The sequence below is a fragment of the Notolepis coatsorum genome (genome assembly GCF_963971535.1).
Source record: "Notolepis coatsorum genome assembly, chromosome: 18".
NCBI classification, from domain to species: Eukaryota; Metazoa; Chordata; class Actinopteri; order Aulopiformes; family Paralepididae; genus Notolepis; species Notolepis coatsorum.
Genome location: NC_140182.1, coordinates 25,701,779 through 25,720,202, shown reverse-complemented (window position 1 = coordinate 25,720,202; position 18,424 = coordinate 25,701,779). Strand labels below are relative to the sequence as shown.

The following is an 18,424-nucleotide window of genomic DNA, read 5'->3' as shown; positions in this document are numbered from 1 at the left end:
TTACTTACTAAAATCATGGAATTAATGTAAAATCAACACAAAGAAAGTATATTTAGATTCAAATACTATTTTAATAGCTTTCTTTAAATACAGTTTCTCTCCTGTGAAATACAAATGTTCAACAAAACCATCAACATTGACTCAGCTAGACCTCTTTCTTATATCCGCGGCGCTAAGATTGAAGATTTTTCACTCCATAGATTATACATACATTTATTTTAATGCTTTAAATCATTTAAATTAATCTCCAAAGTTAAAGCATTAATTTTGACAGCCCTAATATATATATATATATATATATATATATATATATATATATATATATATATATATATATATATATATATATATATATATATATATATAGTATACAAATGTTTTATGTATAGATAGATAGATAGATAGATAGATAGATAGATAGATAGATAGATAGATAGATAGATAGATAGACAGACAGACAGACAGACAGACAGACAGACAGACAGACAGACAGACAGACAGACAACAGACAGACAGACAGACAGACAGACAGACAGACAGACAGAGTTTACGTGCACCAGTTCGATTGTAAAGTCAGGACCAATCAGATGCAAGGCAGCAGACTCACTCATACGAATCCCAGCATGTCAACATCATATTTCTCATGATACTCCTTGTTCTTAATAAAGTATGTTTGCACCACAAAAGGTGAAGCGTCACTGATACGTCACAACTTGTAAACTCCTAGCTATTGGAACTTGTAAAGTTAAGTTAACTAGTAATACTTGCCTATGGATACTGACCTACATTATATTGATGATACTACTCACCTGTTAGAAGCTGTTGCTAATGAACAGTCCAGTAGGGGGCGATCCTACACTATATTAATGCTGAGTGCATATTCTGTTGTAGAAGAAGTGAGCTCATGCTAGACAGGCCGCGTCTATTCTTTTACCAACGGATTTCCAGTTCCGCGTTCGCCTTCTGCGATCTGATTGGCTACTGACGTTTCTGGTGCGATCTGATTGGCCACTGACGTTTCTGGTCATGTGACATGTGTGCCCAATCGTGTGACGCGCCCATTTCCGCCTCGAACAGCAGCAAACTACCTAACGCCTAGTTTATCACTGGTTAAGCTTAGGCGACTCTTTCGAAGTTGGTTAAGATTAGAGTTTGGAATCAGGGCTGGTGTTCTATCGCCTGCTCTAAGACAAACTCTAACCTTAACCAACTTCGAAAGAGTGCCTAAGCTTAACCGGTGGCAGAACTTGCCGTCACACGATTGACGCGACCAGAAACGTCAGTGGCCAATCAGAGCGCAGAACGTGAACGCGGAACTGGAAATCCGTTGGTAAAAGTATTCAGGCAGACAGGCCTGACAATGCAAGCTGGTGTCACGTGAGATTAACATGTAACTATGTCACCAAACAGCCCAGTAAAGCTGTCATACTGGATGTTGGGGACATTCTGTTGAAATATGACACGTATATCACATACATTTATAGCAGAGACATTCTCCCATCACTCCACCATACAAACCCCAGTTTCCCTTAAAGTCAAATTCTCTCTCTCTACGGACATCTAGCTAGCCAGATGGCCACTCACAGATTCTTATCAGTGACCATAAAAACTCACACACACACGCTGCAATATCCTCAACTGCCCCCAAGACACACACACACACGCTGTAATATCCTCATCTGCCCCCAAGACACATTTAAACAGCTCCGGAACACATAGCCTTAACTCAACTAATTTGACACGAAATGCCACAAGTGACTAAATTATGACTGGCCTAGGATTATCCCGGGATAAGAAACGGGGCCAGGTAGAGTTTAAGTACCAACGATAAGACACATACACATATAAATCTCCCTCCCTCTCTCTCCCTCCCTTTATCACACACACAGGCCAGAACCCCCCACTTTAACTCTCTCACACACACACACACACACACACACACACACACACACACACACACACACACACACACACACACACACACACACACACACACACACACACACACACACACACACACACACACACACACACACACACGCACGCACGCACACACACCAATTATATGATGTGCCATGGAGAGAGGGAGAAAAGGGAACAGGGGAGGAGGATCTCGTCACTTTTTTACATTTTGGAGCACACTTGGCCGGCCGGTCAGACCACTCTGTGTTCGAGAACTAGTACTTTGTTTATTTTACCTATTATACTTATTTACTTTTATACCTTGTTCATTCACTTTTTATAATAAACTACCTCAAAAGTGTTTCATTCTTCACTTCTTTTTTAAATCTTATTACCGATCGGGTTTCAAAGTTTGCAAACTCGACAATTCTCTTCTTCCTAGGATACAACAGTATTTACCTCCTCGTGGTAAACTCATGTTTTTGACGAGGACTGACCGAATGCATGATTAGTCTCTAGACTGTCTTCAAAATACAGTAATAGTATTAATATTATTATTAAAATACAGTAATGATATCATTATTATAATACAGTACACCTACATTCCTAAGAGAGAGGAGTGATGAACTCTGGATGTTTCTTTATTTTTTTACTCTATACGTCTCTCTCTCTCTCTCTTGGGTTGGGTTAACGGGCCCTGGGGAATGGTACGGGTGCAGGGTTGGGTTAACGGGCCCTGGGGAATGGTCCGGGTGCAGGGTTGGGTTAACGGGCCCTGGGGAATGGTACGGGTGCAGGGTTGGGTTAACGGGCCCTGGGGAATGGTCCGGGTGCAGGGTTGGGTTAACGGCCCTGGGGAATGGTACGGGTGCAGGGTTGGGTTAACGGCCCTGGGGAATGGTACGGGTGCAGGGTTGGGTTACTATAAAAAACATAATCTGTCAGAGTTTATTGATTAGCTACTAAAAACTGTAATCAGTTATGGAAATACACTGAGTAACATAATCTGGAAACTGATTCCATGTACCTCTCCTTCCTCACTCTCTCTATCTTTCTCTCCTTCTCGCTCTCTTTCTCTCCTCTCTCTCCCTCTTTCTCATTCTCTCTGTCTCTGTCTCTGTCTCTCTCTCTCTGTCTCTCTCTCTCTCTCTCTCTCTCTCTCTCTCTCTCTCTCTCTCTCTCTCTCTCTCTCTCTCTCTCTCTCTCTCTCTCTCAGAGCGTTGTCAACAGGAGATAGACCAGGTGTTGGAGGGGAAGGATCAGGCCAGCTTTGAAGACAGACACAAGATGCCATACACGCAGGTACAGTGTTCTGACAACAGACACAAGATGCCATACATGCAGGTACAGTGTTCTGACAACAGACACAAGATGTCATACATGCAGGTACAGTGTTCTGACAACAGACACAAGATGCCATACATGCAGGTAGAGTGATAGACTCTAAAGGAACTTTCACATACTTGATTCAAACTACTGTATAAGAAACAGATAGCATTACCTTACTTGCCATATAGGGCACATTCTCTACATTCCTTGTAAGAAGGGTTGGTTAGTTAGTTCCAACATGGCTGCCTGTAACCACTGGTAACCACTTTCAAAATAAAATGCCTGACTGTGCAGTGGTAGAGCAGGTAAAACATTGGAAAAGTATGATATTACTGTTCCACTGTGACCTGTTTAAAAGATCCAGTGATAAGTGTAATGGAAATATTTCTATGATAAAAGATTCGATAGAGCTGATGAAATAAAGATTAAAAGGAAACAAATGGACGTTCCGTTGTTGGTTTTATTTGAGAAGCTGGAGCAAAACAGCTGGACACAGTTGGACAGAACAGGTGATCTGCTGAAGGAGATGTGCCACGAGAGCATTGAACATCAGAGCCTATATGCAGAGAATAGAATAGGTGTTCGTATGTGGTTTTCAACTCAGGGCTCAGGGTACAGACAAGATGTTCTATGCAGAGGTGACAAGTTTCCATGAACACTTTAAGTAGGTCAATGTATTCCGATGAATTAGTACAGAGTCAGGATGTTTCATGCAAAGGTGTCAGGTCATACAGTTTCATGTCAAAAGGTCAATGTATTCAGATGAGTTTGTACATTGGTGTTTAAGGTATATTTTGCTATTAGATAAGACACACACGCTTATAATAGTTTTGTTGATACATTTCTCATATATACATAGCAGGGTATGAGGGTGGATTTGGTGCCAATGAGGAATAGCTGTGTCCTTTCACTGTTGCGTTTGAGGAGGTTATGGGTGAGCCAGGATTTTATTTCAGATAAGCAGGACTCAATGTGACCGAGGGGTGGCTTATGGGAGGATTTTGTGCTGATTTGGGTGTCATCGGCATTGCAGTGGAAGTCGAGGTAGTAGTATAGGTATAGTAGGTAGTAGTATAGGTATAGTAGCATAGTATATAGTAGTATTGACATAGTAGCAAAGTACTGACTGAACAAGACTGAACAAGACCCTGACAAACTTCACCCAGTATGTCACCTGCAAAACCAGGGGAGACAAAACTCTGGACCTCCTGTATGCTAACGTGAAGGAGGCTTTCAGTGCGACTTCCCTGCCCCCCCTCGGCCAGTCAGACCACAACCTTGTGAGGCTTGTATCCACATACACGCCTCTCATTAAGAGACAGCCTCCGACCACCATGTCTGTCCCACAGTGGTCTGACGACGTCGAGGAGGAGCTACAGGAGTGTTTCAGGTCGACAGACTGGGATATGTTTGAGAGGGCTTACGGTGATGACATTGATGGACTATCCCACTGCATCACAGACTACATCAGGTTCTGTGAGGAGAGCATCGTACCCACAAAGAGGGTACGCTGCTTCTCAAACAATAAACCCTGGATTAGCAAGGACATTAAACACCTGCTAAACAGGAAAAAGAGGGCCTTCATGGCAGGGGACACTGAGCAGGCCAGGGCTGTCCAAAGGGAGCTCAAAAAAGAGCTAAGGGCAGCCAAGGTCAGCTACAAGGACAGGCTGGAGGGCAGACTACAGGCCAACAACACCAGGGAGGTGTGGGCGGGGGTTAGGAAGATCACTGGTTTCAAACAGCAGGGCACAGCTGTGGAGGGCCCTCCAGAGCGTGCAAACGAGTTCAACTCGTTTTTCAACCGCTTTGACCAGAGTGGCCTCCCCACACCCCTCCCCCCACCCATCGACACCAGCACCAGATCACACCTACAAAGCAGCCCCCCCACCCCCCACCCCCCCACACCCATCAGCAACGGCACCCCACCCCCAACACCAGCAGACTGCCCACCACCCCCAACCCTGACGATCACAACCAGTCAGGTCAGTAGGCAGCTCTCCAAAATTAATGTAAACAAGGCCAGAGGACCGGACAACACCAATCCCAGGGTGCTCAAGGTATGTGCAGAGCAGCTGGCAGCACCGCTCCAGCATCTTTTCAACCTCTCCCTGAGGCTGGAGAGGGTGCCCCAGCTCTGGAAGACCTCCTGCATTGTCCCGGTGCCCAAGAAGGGACGTCCCAGCACCCCCAACGACTACAGGCCAGTCGCTCTGACGTCACACGTCATGAAGACGTTTGAGAGACTGGTCCTGCAACACCTCAAGCCCCTGGTGCGTGACTCCCTCGACCCCCTGCAGTTTGCATACCAGGCAAACATCGGGGTGGAGGATGCCATCATCTACATGCTCCACAGAGCGTACACGCACCTGGAAAAGCCGCGCAGCTCAGTGAGGATCATGTTCTTTGATTTCTCCAGCGCCTTCAACACCATCCAGCCGTCACTGCTAGCGGAGAAGCTCTCTGCGATGCAGCTGGAGCACGGCTTGGTGGCCTGGATCAAGGACTACCTCACTGAGAGGCCACAGTACGTCAGACTAAAGGACAGTCAGTCTGACGTACTGGTGAGCAACACCGGCGCCCCCCAGGGAACTGTGCTGTCACCCTTCCTCTTCACCCTCTACACCTCAGACTTCTGCCGCAACTCCAGCGGGTGCCACCTGCAGAAGTTCTCAGACGACTCCTCCATCGTAAGCTACATCACCGACGATGATGAGGAGGAGTACAGAGCCCTGGTGGAGAGCTTTGTGGGGTGGAGCGACAGCAACCACCTCCAACTCAACACCAGTAAGACCAAGGAGCTGGTGGTGGACTTCCGGAGGGGCAAGAAGAGGCCCCCCCCGATTCCCATCTCCATCCGAGGGGTGGATGTGGAGATGGTGGACTCATACAAGTTCCTTGGGGTACACCTGAACAATAAACTGGACTGGTCGGACAACACAGAGGCCCTCTACAGGAAGGGACAGAGCAGGCTGTTCTTCCTGAGGAGACTCAGGTCCTTCAATGTGTGCAACAAACTGCTGCAGTCTTTTTACCAGTCTGTTGTGGCCAGCATCCTCTTCTATGCTGTGGCATGCTGGGGAGGCTACATCAACTCAAGGGACACCAACAAGCTCAACAAGCTGGTGAGGAAGGCTAGCTCCGTGGTGGGAGTCGAGCTACCTAGACTTGAGGTGATGGTAGAGAGGGGGATGATAAGGAAGCTGGATGCCATCATGGAGAACCCCTACCACCCCCTCTACGACGAGCTAGTCAAGATGAGAAGCTCGTTCAGCCACAGACTCATCCCCCCCCGACACTCAACTAACCGCCTCGGACAGTCCTTCATACCAGCGGCCATCAGGCTCCACAACAGTGGGCAGCGACTAGCAGCCTCCAGGCCCCACAACAGGGGGCAGCGACAGCGACTGCTACCAGACATTGACCTGGGACTTATAGGAACCCAAGGGGGACAAAGTAGACTACCCTGGTACTTTGATTAATGTATACTCAGTAGATAGTAAATTATTATAACACTACCTCTTGCATACTGCACCTCATGTGACACTGTGAATAATGTGAATATTCCTCAGCTAGTCAGATAGTAAATTATATTGACCATATTGATCAAATTGTTTACACTGCCTGTGTTGTCTTTTACTACCTGTATACTGTGTTGTTTTACTACCTGTACCCCTCCCCCCCTCCCCCCCATGCTGCTATGATGCCTGAATTTCCCCAAGGGGATCAATAAAGGAATATCTCTTATCTCTTACATAGTGGATAGTATAGACATAGTAGCTAAATACCAGGGATGCTCGATATTGGCTTTTTTACCAATACCGATATACCGATATTGTCCAACTCTTAATTTCCGATAGCGATATCAACCGATATCAACCGATACCGATATATGCAGGGTTTCCCCCCCCCAAATGTTTTTATAATTTCAGGTAATTAACATTACATATCTCTTGTTGTGGAATTAACACAACATTATGCATACTTTTGACAATAAATAAAATCTGAATTTGTTCTTACTTGCTTGCCTGGGTAAATAAAGGTTACAGAAATGTTAAAAAAAAAAAATTATTCGATATGTGAATTTCCGATATCACATTTTAATGCCGATATCGGCCGATAATATCGGTAGGCCGATAATATCGGACATCCCTACTAAATACACAGTAAATAGTAGTATAGACATATTAGCTAAATGCATAGTAGATAGTATAGACATAGTAGCAAAATACATAGTAGATAGTAGTATAGACATAGTAGCAGAATACATAGTAGATTGTAGTATAGCTATTAGCAAAATACATAGTAGATAGTATAGACATAGTAGCAAAATACATAGTAGATAGTATAGACAGTAAGAAAATACATAGTAGTAGTATAGACATTAGCAAAATACATAGTAGTATAGACATAGTAGCATAGTACATAGTAGTATAGACATAGTAGCAAAATACATAGTAGATAGTAGTATAGACATAGTAGCATAGTAGCTACATTAGGGCGGGCCATACTTTTCTTTTTTGGAAAATCAATCGAGTGGGGTGTCTAAAATATGTGTTTTTTTGTGGGGAATTCAAATATGCGATTCTTTTTCGGATCGGATAACTCTAACCTACATCATTTTGGATTTCTAAATGGCAGATTTGACAATTGTTCACCCCTTGGCCATACATGGATGCCAACATGAATCTGAAGGAAATCCTAACATGCAAGGTGTCTAAATGATGTGACTGGCCATCGGGAGCACAGGGAGTTTTCCCGGTGGCCTGGACATAGTAGATAAATACATAGTAGATAGTAGTAGTATAGACATATTAGTCAAATACATAGTAGATATTAGTATAGACATATTAGTCAAATACATACAGTTGTAGATAGTAGTAGTATAGACATATTAGTAAAATACATAGTAGATAGTAGTATAGTCATAGCAGATAAATACATAGTAGATAGTAGTAGTATAGACATTAGGGGTGGGGGAAAATATCGATACGTAGTAGTATCGCGATACTTTGCGTGGCGATACTGTATCGATACAGGGACGCCAAGTATCGATATTTAATTATTTATAAAAAAAAATCGTTCTTTCTTTTTTTTGTATTTCTTTTTTTTTTTGTATAAGGAAGTTGCATTGTTCATTTCAATACCTGTAATAGTACAGTAGTCCACGCACACGTGTGCATTCAGTTAAGTTGGAATATGACTGTAATACAAACAGTTCAGTTTGTCAGGTACATGCAGGGGCGTAGCTGGGGGGGGGGTAGCTTAGGATGATTCCAAGGGCCCAGCACTGGGGGGGGGGGGGCCAACAATTTTTTTTTTTACTAGACATCACTCAGGTGTATTATTGATGCTCTCATTGATACTATGTTTGTTTCTGAAGTGTGTGTATGTGTGTGTGTGTGTGTGTGTGTGAGATATATATAGAGAGAGGGGGGGCTTTGGTAGACTATTGCATTGGTCCATTCATTGAAGATGAACGCAATGCGACATCCTTTACTAGGCTCACCCACCAACAGTGCAGGTGCTAAACTGCTGATCCGAATGTATAGGTAAAAACCATATTATGCGTTTTCATCAATAAAAAAATGGCAAAAAAAAATTCCGCTCACGCGCTTACGCGCCCTCGCATTCACTGGGGGCCTACAAATACATTCTTTCATGGGGCCCAGAATCTGGAGCTACACCCCTGGGTACATGCAACACAGATTACAGTGTTGACATCTGTCTGCTTGAGAAAATACCATGTTCTGCAATCAAAATGATTGAAGTGAGATGAACAGACTGAACTTTATTTTATTAGATAAAACATGTTGACAAAGTTTTACTTTGCAGTTGAAAAAAAGGTAATAAATCGCAATATATTGCAATATTAATATCGCAATACTCAGCATATCGCAATATATTTAGTATCGCAATACTATCGTATCGTGACTCAAGTATCGTGATAGTATCGTATCGTGAGGCCTCTGGTGATTCCCACCCCTAATAGACATATTAGTCAAATACATAGTAGATAGTAGTATAGTAGATAAATACATAGTAGATAGTAGTAGTATAGACATAGTAGCTAAATACACAGTAGATAATATAGACATAGTAGCTAAATACACAGTAGATAGTATAGACATAGTAGCTAAATACACAGTAGATAGTAGTATAGACATAGTAGGTAAATAAATAGTAGATAGTAGTATAGACATAGTAGCTAAATACACAGTAGATAGTATAGACATATTAGCAAAATACATAGTAGATAGTAGTATAGACATAGTAGATAGTAGTATAGACATAGTAGTATAGACATAGTAGAGGCCGGTCAGGTGGCGTAACGGAGATTGCGTTCGTCACCAGCCCCCGAATCCAGCTCACAGCTCCGGGGTTGTCACCAGCTTCGCTGGCCGTTCACACTAATACAATTGGCAGTATTAGAGGGTGGGAGAAGCTGGCGGGGTGGGTCCGGGTCGTTGTAAACAGCGACTCCTACAGTTCGGTCGGGGCGCCTGCTAAGCGCGGATAGGATCTAAGTGGGATAGTGTGATCCTTCCACACGCTACGCCCTCTCAGTGAGAATCCGCGCTGCCAGGTGAAAAGAAGCGGTTGATTGGCTGGACGTGTGTCGGAGGAAGCACGTGATAGCCTCCACTCTCCCAGACCGACTGTGGGGGGTAAGTGCGCAGCGACCAGGAAGGGGATTGGGAATTGGCATAACGACTAACATTGGGATGGGAGAAAATCGGAGGAAAAAGGAGGGGGAAAAAGATCAATAATTTTAGTAGTATAGACATAGTAGATAAATACATAGTAGAGATTAGTGGTAAAGAGCAAGACTCAGAGGATGGGATGAGGTGTGTTGATATAGCTCTCTTTCTCTCTCTCCTTCCCTCCTTCTCTCTCCTTCTCTCTCTCCTTCTCTCTCTCCTTCTCTCTCTCCTTCTCTCATTCCCTCCTTCTCTCTCTCCTTCCCTCTCTCCTTCTCTCCTTCTCTCTCTCCTTCTCTCTCTCTATGCAGGCCGTGATTCAGGAGGCCCAAAGGTTCTCCAGCACGCTGCCTCTCAGTGTCTTCCACTCCACCACCAGGGACACTGAGCTCATGGGATACGTCATACCCAAGGTAGGACACTAGGATCATGTATACTACATACCCAAGGTAGGAAACTAGTTTAGTTTAGTTTAGTTTACTCAGTTTATTTGATCAGGGACAGTGCATATCAATCAACAGTTTATACATTTATAAATGAATACAAATTAAAAACTGTAAATATGCCAACATTAGCAGGGTTGCTAGTTTTCAGTTGTAGTCCCTGGGTTAGATGTTTAAGCCAGAAAAGAAACAGAAAAAAATAGAAGGATATTAAAGCTAATATAAAAATAGTTAAAAACATATTCTGTACATTCACTCTGCATTTTGTGCATCTATATAAAAAAATATATAAAAAAATATAAAAAAAACAGTGTACAGGGACAAATCAAAGCTATACATGTATAAACACTGTATAGGCAGGCACACATATGGCAGGCACACATATGGCAGGCACACCATATGATAATCACACATATGCACACATATACATAATCATAAATCACATAATCACAATAAGGACAGTCAGGCTAGTAGGCAAGCATACGGGGGCTGGGCAGCTGGACTGTGATGTGACTTGCTAATGGTTATGGTCACAGACCTGATTTTGTAACAGCCATGATTTGAGTGTGTGTGTGTGTGAAGGACCTGAGTGTATTAGTACTGCAGATGTGTGATGGGATGGTGTTCCAGAACTCTGCAGCTCTGATCGAGAAGGCTGATTTGCTAAATGCGCTTTTTCTCCCTGGGATGATGACATTTCCCTCTAGCACTGTTCTGGTGATTTTATATATCAGGCTGGCATCTTTTAGTTTCAGCATGTTTTCCCAGCTTAGCAGGGCATGTTTTTGGAGGATGGTACAGTGGTGGTGGCGAAAGGGTTTCTTGTCCAACACCTTCAGGGCCTGTTTATGAACTGAATGAATTGGTGTCAATGTGGTTTTGCAGGTCTGAGACCAGCTGGTTATGCAGTATGTCAGATGGGACATAATTACTGAATTGAAGTAGAGTTTGGCTGTTTCCATGTTGAGGCAGTCTCGGATGTATTTAAAGTTGGCTATGTTAAATTTTACGACCTGTGTGACTTTTTTTACCTGTTTTTCGAAGGTGAGGTTTGAGTCCAAGGTTATTCCAAGGTATTTAAAATCTTTGACTACTTCAAGCCTCTCCTTTGCTGCAAACACGTCTGGGTCAGGTGTTACAGATGATCTTTTTTCGAAGAACATGCAGACTGTTTTCTTTACGTTGAGGTGGAGACAGTTTTCTGAGAGCCATTTTACTGTGTGTGCCATTATTGCATTCAGTTTCTGTGCTGCCTGAGTTTTGTTGTTTGCGTGCACGTAAATCACTGTGTCGTCTGCATACATCTGTATCTGGGCTGTTGTGCCAGCACAGACAGAGGGCAAGTCGTTTATGAACAGACTGAACAACAAAGGTCCCAGGATCGATCCTTGAGGCACCCCGACATCATATTTCAAGGGGGGTGATGTTGTTAATCCTGACACGTTGTGTCCTACCCTCGAGATATGATATCATCCATTTTATTGCCGTGGGTGAAAAGTTGAACCTGGAAAGCTTAAAAGGTCTTTCTCAGGTCAAGGAACACCGCTCCGACCACACCACACTTGTCCATCTTTGTTTTGATTGACTCCAGAAAGAAGCAGTTTGCTGTTTTGGTTGAGTGTTTCGCTCGAAACCCGAACTGCATGGGGTGGAGTGAGAAAGGAGTGTTATTAAGGTGAGTGATGAGTTGTTCTGCTATGCACTTCTCTGTTATCTTTGATACTACTGGAAGAATGCTAATAGGTCGGTAATTGCTAACCTCTGTAGCATCCCCTGCCTTGAAAATCGGAGTGATAATGGCTGATTTCCAGGCCTGTGGGAACATGGCGTCTCGAAAGGAGGTGTTGACCATTTTGATGATGGGGCTCACTAGAGACTCTCTGTGATGTTTGAGGAATCCAACCCAAACACATCTTTAGCTAAGGAGCTTTTGATTGTTCCTAGAATTCGGAGCATCTGGGGCTCTGAGACTTCCTTCATGGAGAAGACAGGTTGTGTTTCATCGACTGGTGTTGTATGTAGAACATCAGTGGGTGGAGAGCTGGCTAGTGTTTTTACTGACTCAACAAAGTAGGTGTTAAAAGCTGTTGCTACTTGTTCGGGGTCTTGTGTTACACAACCGTTTAATTGAAGTTCTAATATTTTTCCTGTGCTTTTTCTGTCTTTCCCTGTCAGTTTCTTTATGTTATTCCATATCATCTTATTATTTCCTTTAGCTTCATTTATAATGCCAATAAAGAGAGCTGCCTTTGTCTGCCTCAGTTCTCTTGTTACTCTGTTCCTCAGGGTTGTAAATCTACGTTTGTCATGTTCTTTTTTAAACTTGAGAGCTATTTTAAGGGCCTGATCTCTATCTTTCATTGATTTTTGTTTATCCAGGGGAGGGTGCTCTTTTGTCCACGTTTTGATTTAGTTTCTTTTAGGAAACTGTTCATGGTGGTCTTGATCGTGGAGAGGAACAGGTGACTCTCCGTTTCTACATCTGCTCCTGTTAGTATCGTACTCCAGTGAATTTTATTTATTGCTTCATCAAAGTCACCTTGATCAGCCTTTGGTATTCTGAGATGGGTTTGTTTTTTGGAGGTAGACAGAGTAAATCTATTTTGGGATCGTTTTCTAGATACTAGAGTCAGGTTATGATCGGATAGGCCAGTGACAAAATTGAATGTTTTGGTGATCCTCTCTGGTTTGTTGCTGAACACCAGATTGATTTGGGTCTGGGATTTGGTTGTTATTCTGGTTGGTCCTTTGACCATCTGCACAAAATTGTATTTGGTTGTGAGATTTCTTCCATGTTTATCTTCCCAGTTTATGTTGAAGTCTCCCATTAGGTGTACTTCTTTATCAAGGTTACATTCTTTAAGTATAGAGTTTAGCTGGTCGAAAAAGATGGCTTTTGAATCCAGTGGTCGGTAGAGCCCTAGGACAATAAATGACATTTGGGGGTAATGCTTAAACCAATGCATTCCAGATCATCATTTGTAAAGTTGATCTGGGTACAGTGGATGGTGTCTTTAACATAGAACATTACTCCTCCCCATCTATCATTTGGCCGATCTTTTCTGAATATATTATAGCCGGTTACCGTTAAAGCAGCAGCTGGGGAGTTGGAGTGAAGCCAGGTTTCAGACAAAAATAAATAATCTAAATTTGATTCTATCAGCAGTTGTTTCATTTGGTCACTTTTTGGGATGAGACTGCGTGTGTTCAAGTGCCGCCCTAAGAGGCCTTTAGGCTTAGCACGGGGGTCCCATACAACTCTAGAACTAGGATCATGTATACTACATACCCAAGGTAGGACACTAGGATCATGTATACTACATACCCAAGGTAGGAAACTAGGATCATGTATACTTACCCAAGGTAGGACACTAGGATCATGTATACTACTGTACATACCCAAGGTATTGGCTCCTGTGTATTGAAAGCCTTCAATCAATCAACATTGCCTAATGTTTTACTCACAGGAGTCACAGCAAATAATCCATCTTTACCTCATACTGCTCTCATCCATCTTTACCACACACTGCTTCCCTCCCCAGGGAACGCTGGTGGTCATCCCCAACCTCTCCTCGGTTCTGTTCGAGGAGGGACAGTGGAAGTTCCCTCACGAGTTCAACCCTGAGAACTTCCTCAACGAGCAGGGAGAGCTGCTCAAACTGGATGCCTTCATGCCCTTCTCTGTCGGTAAGAGTATGATGATGATGATGATGATGATGATGATGATGATGATGCAGGTTGAAAAAACCCTCAGAACGGAACTAGGCAAAATCTGCATATGGCTCGCTGATAACAAACTATCATTACACATGGGCAAAACAGAGTCCATTCTCTTCGGTTCAAATAACAAACTCAGCAAGACCGGCGGCTTCTCAGTTACAGTGGGTGACAATATTGTCACAAGGAAAGATGAAATTACCTACCTGGGTTCCATCCTAGAGGCTAATCTCTCCTGTGACAAAATGGCATCCAATGTAATAAAAAAAGTCAACCAACGAACTCGATTCTTGTACCGGATCTCCTCTCTGGTAAACAAGAATACCCTGAAGACTCTGGCAGGAGCACTCATTCAGGGGTACTACGACTATGCTTGCACCTCATGGTACCAAAGCACCTCAAAGGCGCTAAAAACAAAATTACAAACATCTCAAAACAAACTGGTCAGACTACTGCTTGACCTTACTCCTAGAACCCACCTCACCCCTGCCCACTTTGACAACCTAGGATGGCTTAGAGTAGACGACAGAGTACAGCAACTTGCAATGGGCCTGGTCTACAAGATACACTACACGACCAAGGTACCCATGTACATGTCAAAATACTTCCCAAAGGTCAGTGAATACCACGATCACAACACCAGAGGGAGCTCCACAAATCATGTCAAACCCAGATTCGGCTCAAATAAGGGACTAAACACATTTCGCAATTATGCCACATCAATGTGGAACGCCCTACCCAAAGCTGTAAAGGAATGTGGATCACTACCCACTTTCAAAACCTCTCTCAAGGGACACCTACGGGAGACTGCAATTCAACACTGGCCCCTGTAAATATCCTAACCCAACCCCCTCCAATGTACAGTCATTTACCTAGTATGGTTTTGTCAATAGTCCAATGTACAATTTTGTTTGTTTGTACAGTGTCTCCCCCCCCCCCCTCAATGTACAGTTTTGCCAATGTACAGTCATTTACTTAGTATGGTTTTGTCAATAGTCCAATGTACAATTTTGTTTGTTTGTACAGTGTCCCCCCCCCCCCCCCTCAATGTACAGTTTGCTTGTTTATACAGTGTGCCCCCCCCCCCCCAACCACCTCCAATGTAGATTACCCAGTATGGTTGTCAATATCCCAGTGTACCCAACCCCCCCCACCCAACCTCCTCCAATGTACAGTTTCTACGTCAAATGTATATACTCCCTTTTCCTGACTCCTTCTGTATCACAAACAGTACTGTATTTGCAAATCTGGTATGTCATAAATGTATAGATGTAGCACTACTGACTATCTGTATGTCATGTATGTCATATATGTCCTGATGAATTGAAAATGGGGGACCCTGATGTAAACAAGACGAAAGTCTTTCTCTGGTCTGCATCCCCTTAACAATTGTGTGTATTGAGCTGTACTGTATTGTACCCATTCTGCAATCTGTTAATAAAGTTTTCAATCAATCAATCAATCAATCCATAATCAAGAACAGGCAAGAACGTCGCTTCCACAGTTTTCCGTCTGACATTAACAGAAAAACAAGACTTGTTCCTAAAATGAAAACCCAACTTAAGTTTAACCTTTTTCACCAGATTCTGTATGTGTAATTGGAATTATGTGTCTTGGTGAGGGTCTGGCTGGAATGATGATGATGATGATGATGATGATGATGATGATGATGATGATGATGATGATGATGATGATGAAGAAGATGATGATGATGATGATGATGATGTTCTCAGGTCCTCGTATGTGCCTCGGTGAGGGTCTGGCTCGTATGGAACTCTTCCTGATCATGGTGACTCTGCTGAGGAGGTTCCAGTTCGTCTGGCCAGAGGACGCAGGACAGCCAGACTACAGGCCAGTCTTTGGGATCACTCAGGCCCCCAAACCCTACCGCATGTTAGTTAGACTCAGGCACCCAAACCCTACCGCATGTTAGTTAGACTCAGGCCCCCAAACCCTACCGCATGTTAGTTAGACTCAGAGAGACCTCCTAAACCCTACCGCATGTCAGTCAGATCTATAATTCTTCTCTTAGATTATGTTACCGTACTTACGGCACTTATCATTGCATCCTGTATGATAAGTTGGGTTGGTCTTCTCTATCAGAAAGACAAAATAAGACATTGGTATCTGTTTATCTTTAAGGACAATTTTCGCCATATATCACAATGATGCTAGATTGGAATTTGTGTTTCCTTCCATTTTATATGTATTCTGAACTGTTTGAACGGCATTGCAAATGAGGGTAAAACCTCAATGTAAATTTTGAGAATAAATAAAGGTTTGAATCAATATGCCACATTGTGATGCTTTTATCAGAAGTGCCTGTTGGTGTGGGTGTTTCCAGGGGGAATGGAACCCCTAACCCTGGCAGTGTTAGTGCCTTGCTCTACCCACTGAGCTACACAGGGAATGGAACCCCTAACCCTGGCAGTGTTAGTGCCTTGCTCTACCTATTGAGCTATACAGGGAATGAAACCCCTAACCGTGGCAGTATTAGTGCCTTGCTCTACCCATTGAGCTTTAGGAGACACAGGGTGGGTCTCCCCCCCCCCCCCCCCCCCTAACCATCGCAGGAGAGGAAGTGGAGAGAGTCCCCTGCTTTAAGTTCCAGTAGGGACCCACATCACTGAGGACCTCAAATGGACCAACTCCACTGCACTGGTGAAAAAGACCCAACAGTGGCTCTATTTTTTAAAGGTCTGCTGAACTGCTTAACACTTTGCCCGCCGGGCAGTTTGCCCATCTCATACCCCTCTCTGCACCAGCGGACTGGCCAACGGGCGCACCGGGAGTATTCCCGGTGGCCTGGCAGACTGGCATGGCCTGGCCCTGTCAGACTGGCAATGTGTGTTTTTTTTTTTATTCATTTGTATATTATATTATTTTGTTGCCCGCAGTCAGGCCACTGAACTCCGAAGCAGGCCAGGTCGGTATATATGTTTCTATTTGCGCATATATAAGTTCAGGCAGGAATGAATGAGTTAACTTGTTATTCATAACCCAGGAGGCGCAGGCCTCGCCAGTCGCCAATCTCAAACAAGCCTATTCATTTAAATCATGATGAGATCAACTGCCGAAACCCGCGATATATGAACGTTTTGGATATCTCTAGAATGGGTGAAGACGAACGTCGGACTAAAATTGAAAGAATGAGACGAAAGCGGGGCACAATCAGGGTTTTGAATCAGATGGACATTGAAATTGACGTGGAAACTCCGGATATCACTTGATCACTTTATTGCATGTACTGCTTGGAGTTAAAGAAGACAGTTTGTTGGAACCTGACCAGAACAGCTATAAGTCTGATGGATAATTTGGATGCTGATATTGAAGCCGCGAGATGTAAGGAGCGCGTCATTATGTTGAACTGACGGCAGCAGCGCGAGGGTGAGTACTAGATCATCACAGAAAGCGCCAGTGAAGTAGAGAATCGGGTTGAAAATAACGTTATATTCCTCTTATTGTGGGCCAATGAGACTGGCGGTGAAAGATCCCAATTATACGACGCTGATCGCCTAGGTCCATTTCCGGTTTGTATGGCGCAATAAACGCCAAAATCATATCGATTATTAAGTTTAGAAAGCGATCCATATGTACTATAGTGTTTGTCAGGAGTCCCGTAACGAGATGTGACTGCCGGATGATTTTCCTCGATGCACTGATGGCACATCCTGTTTGCGAGTGTAACTCGCCCGACCATCCACCAGGCGGCGGTATTGAGCCGTTGTTGCAGTCACATCTAGGGTCCAGCTGCAGGACCGGGGGTGGGTATATGAATTATGAATGCCATGGCGAAAAAATTAAATATTGATCTAAAAAACGCTGTACAGCGATCTTGGCAGACAATGCATGGCGGCCAATAACGCTGAACAGCGATTTTGGCGTCCAATGTGTTAAGGCCTTCTACCACTGCTCTACTGAGAGCATCTTAACATACTCCATCACAGCATGGTACTTCTACCACTGCTCTACTGAGAGCATCTTAACATACTCCATCACAGCATGGTACTTCTACCACTGCTCTACTGAGAGCATCTTAACATACTCCATCACAGCATGGTACTTCTACCACTGCTCTATTGAGTGCATCTTAACATACTCCATCACAGCATGGTACGCAAACTGCACAGAAACTGAAAGGAAATCCCTCCAGAGTCATAAACACCTCCAAAGATCGGTCTCCCCCTGCCCACACTGAGTGACATCTTCAGGACGCGCTGCCTCCTCAGAGCTAGCAGCATCCTGAAGGAGGGAACCCACCCCTCGCACCACCTCCTCTCCCTGTTGCCATCTGGGAGGCGATACAGGGCCTTCCAAGGCCGCACCTCCAGG

At 43.9% G+C, this 18,424-nt stretch overlaps 1 protein-coding gene across 1 annotated transcript in view; it reads left to right on the top strand.

Moving 5' to 3' along the window:
* The window catches only part of LOC311245282 (cytochrome P450 2D4-like), a gene marked incomplete at both ends in the record, with an annotated part of 29,890 nt that extends 13,865 nt beyond the window's left edge, over positions 1-16,025 (top strand). Inside the window, 4 exons of the mRNA XM_084335118.1 lie at positions 3,119-3,204; positions 10,244-10,345; positions 13,918-14,062; positions 15,826-16,025. Coding sequence (XP_084191244.1) covers positions 3,119-3,204; positions 10,244-10,345; positions 13,918-14,062; positions 15,826-16,025 — 533 coding nt within the window. The remainder of the gene's footprint in view (positions 1-3,118; positions 3,205-10,243; positions 10,346-13,917; positions 14,063-15,825) is intronic.
* Positions 16,026-18,424: the final 2,399 nt, after the last annotated feature.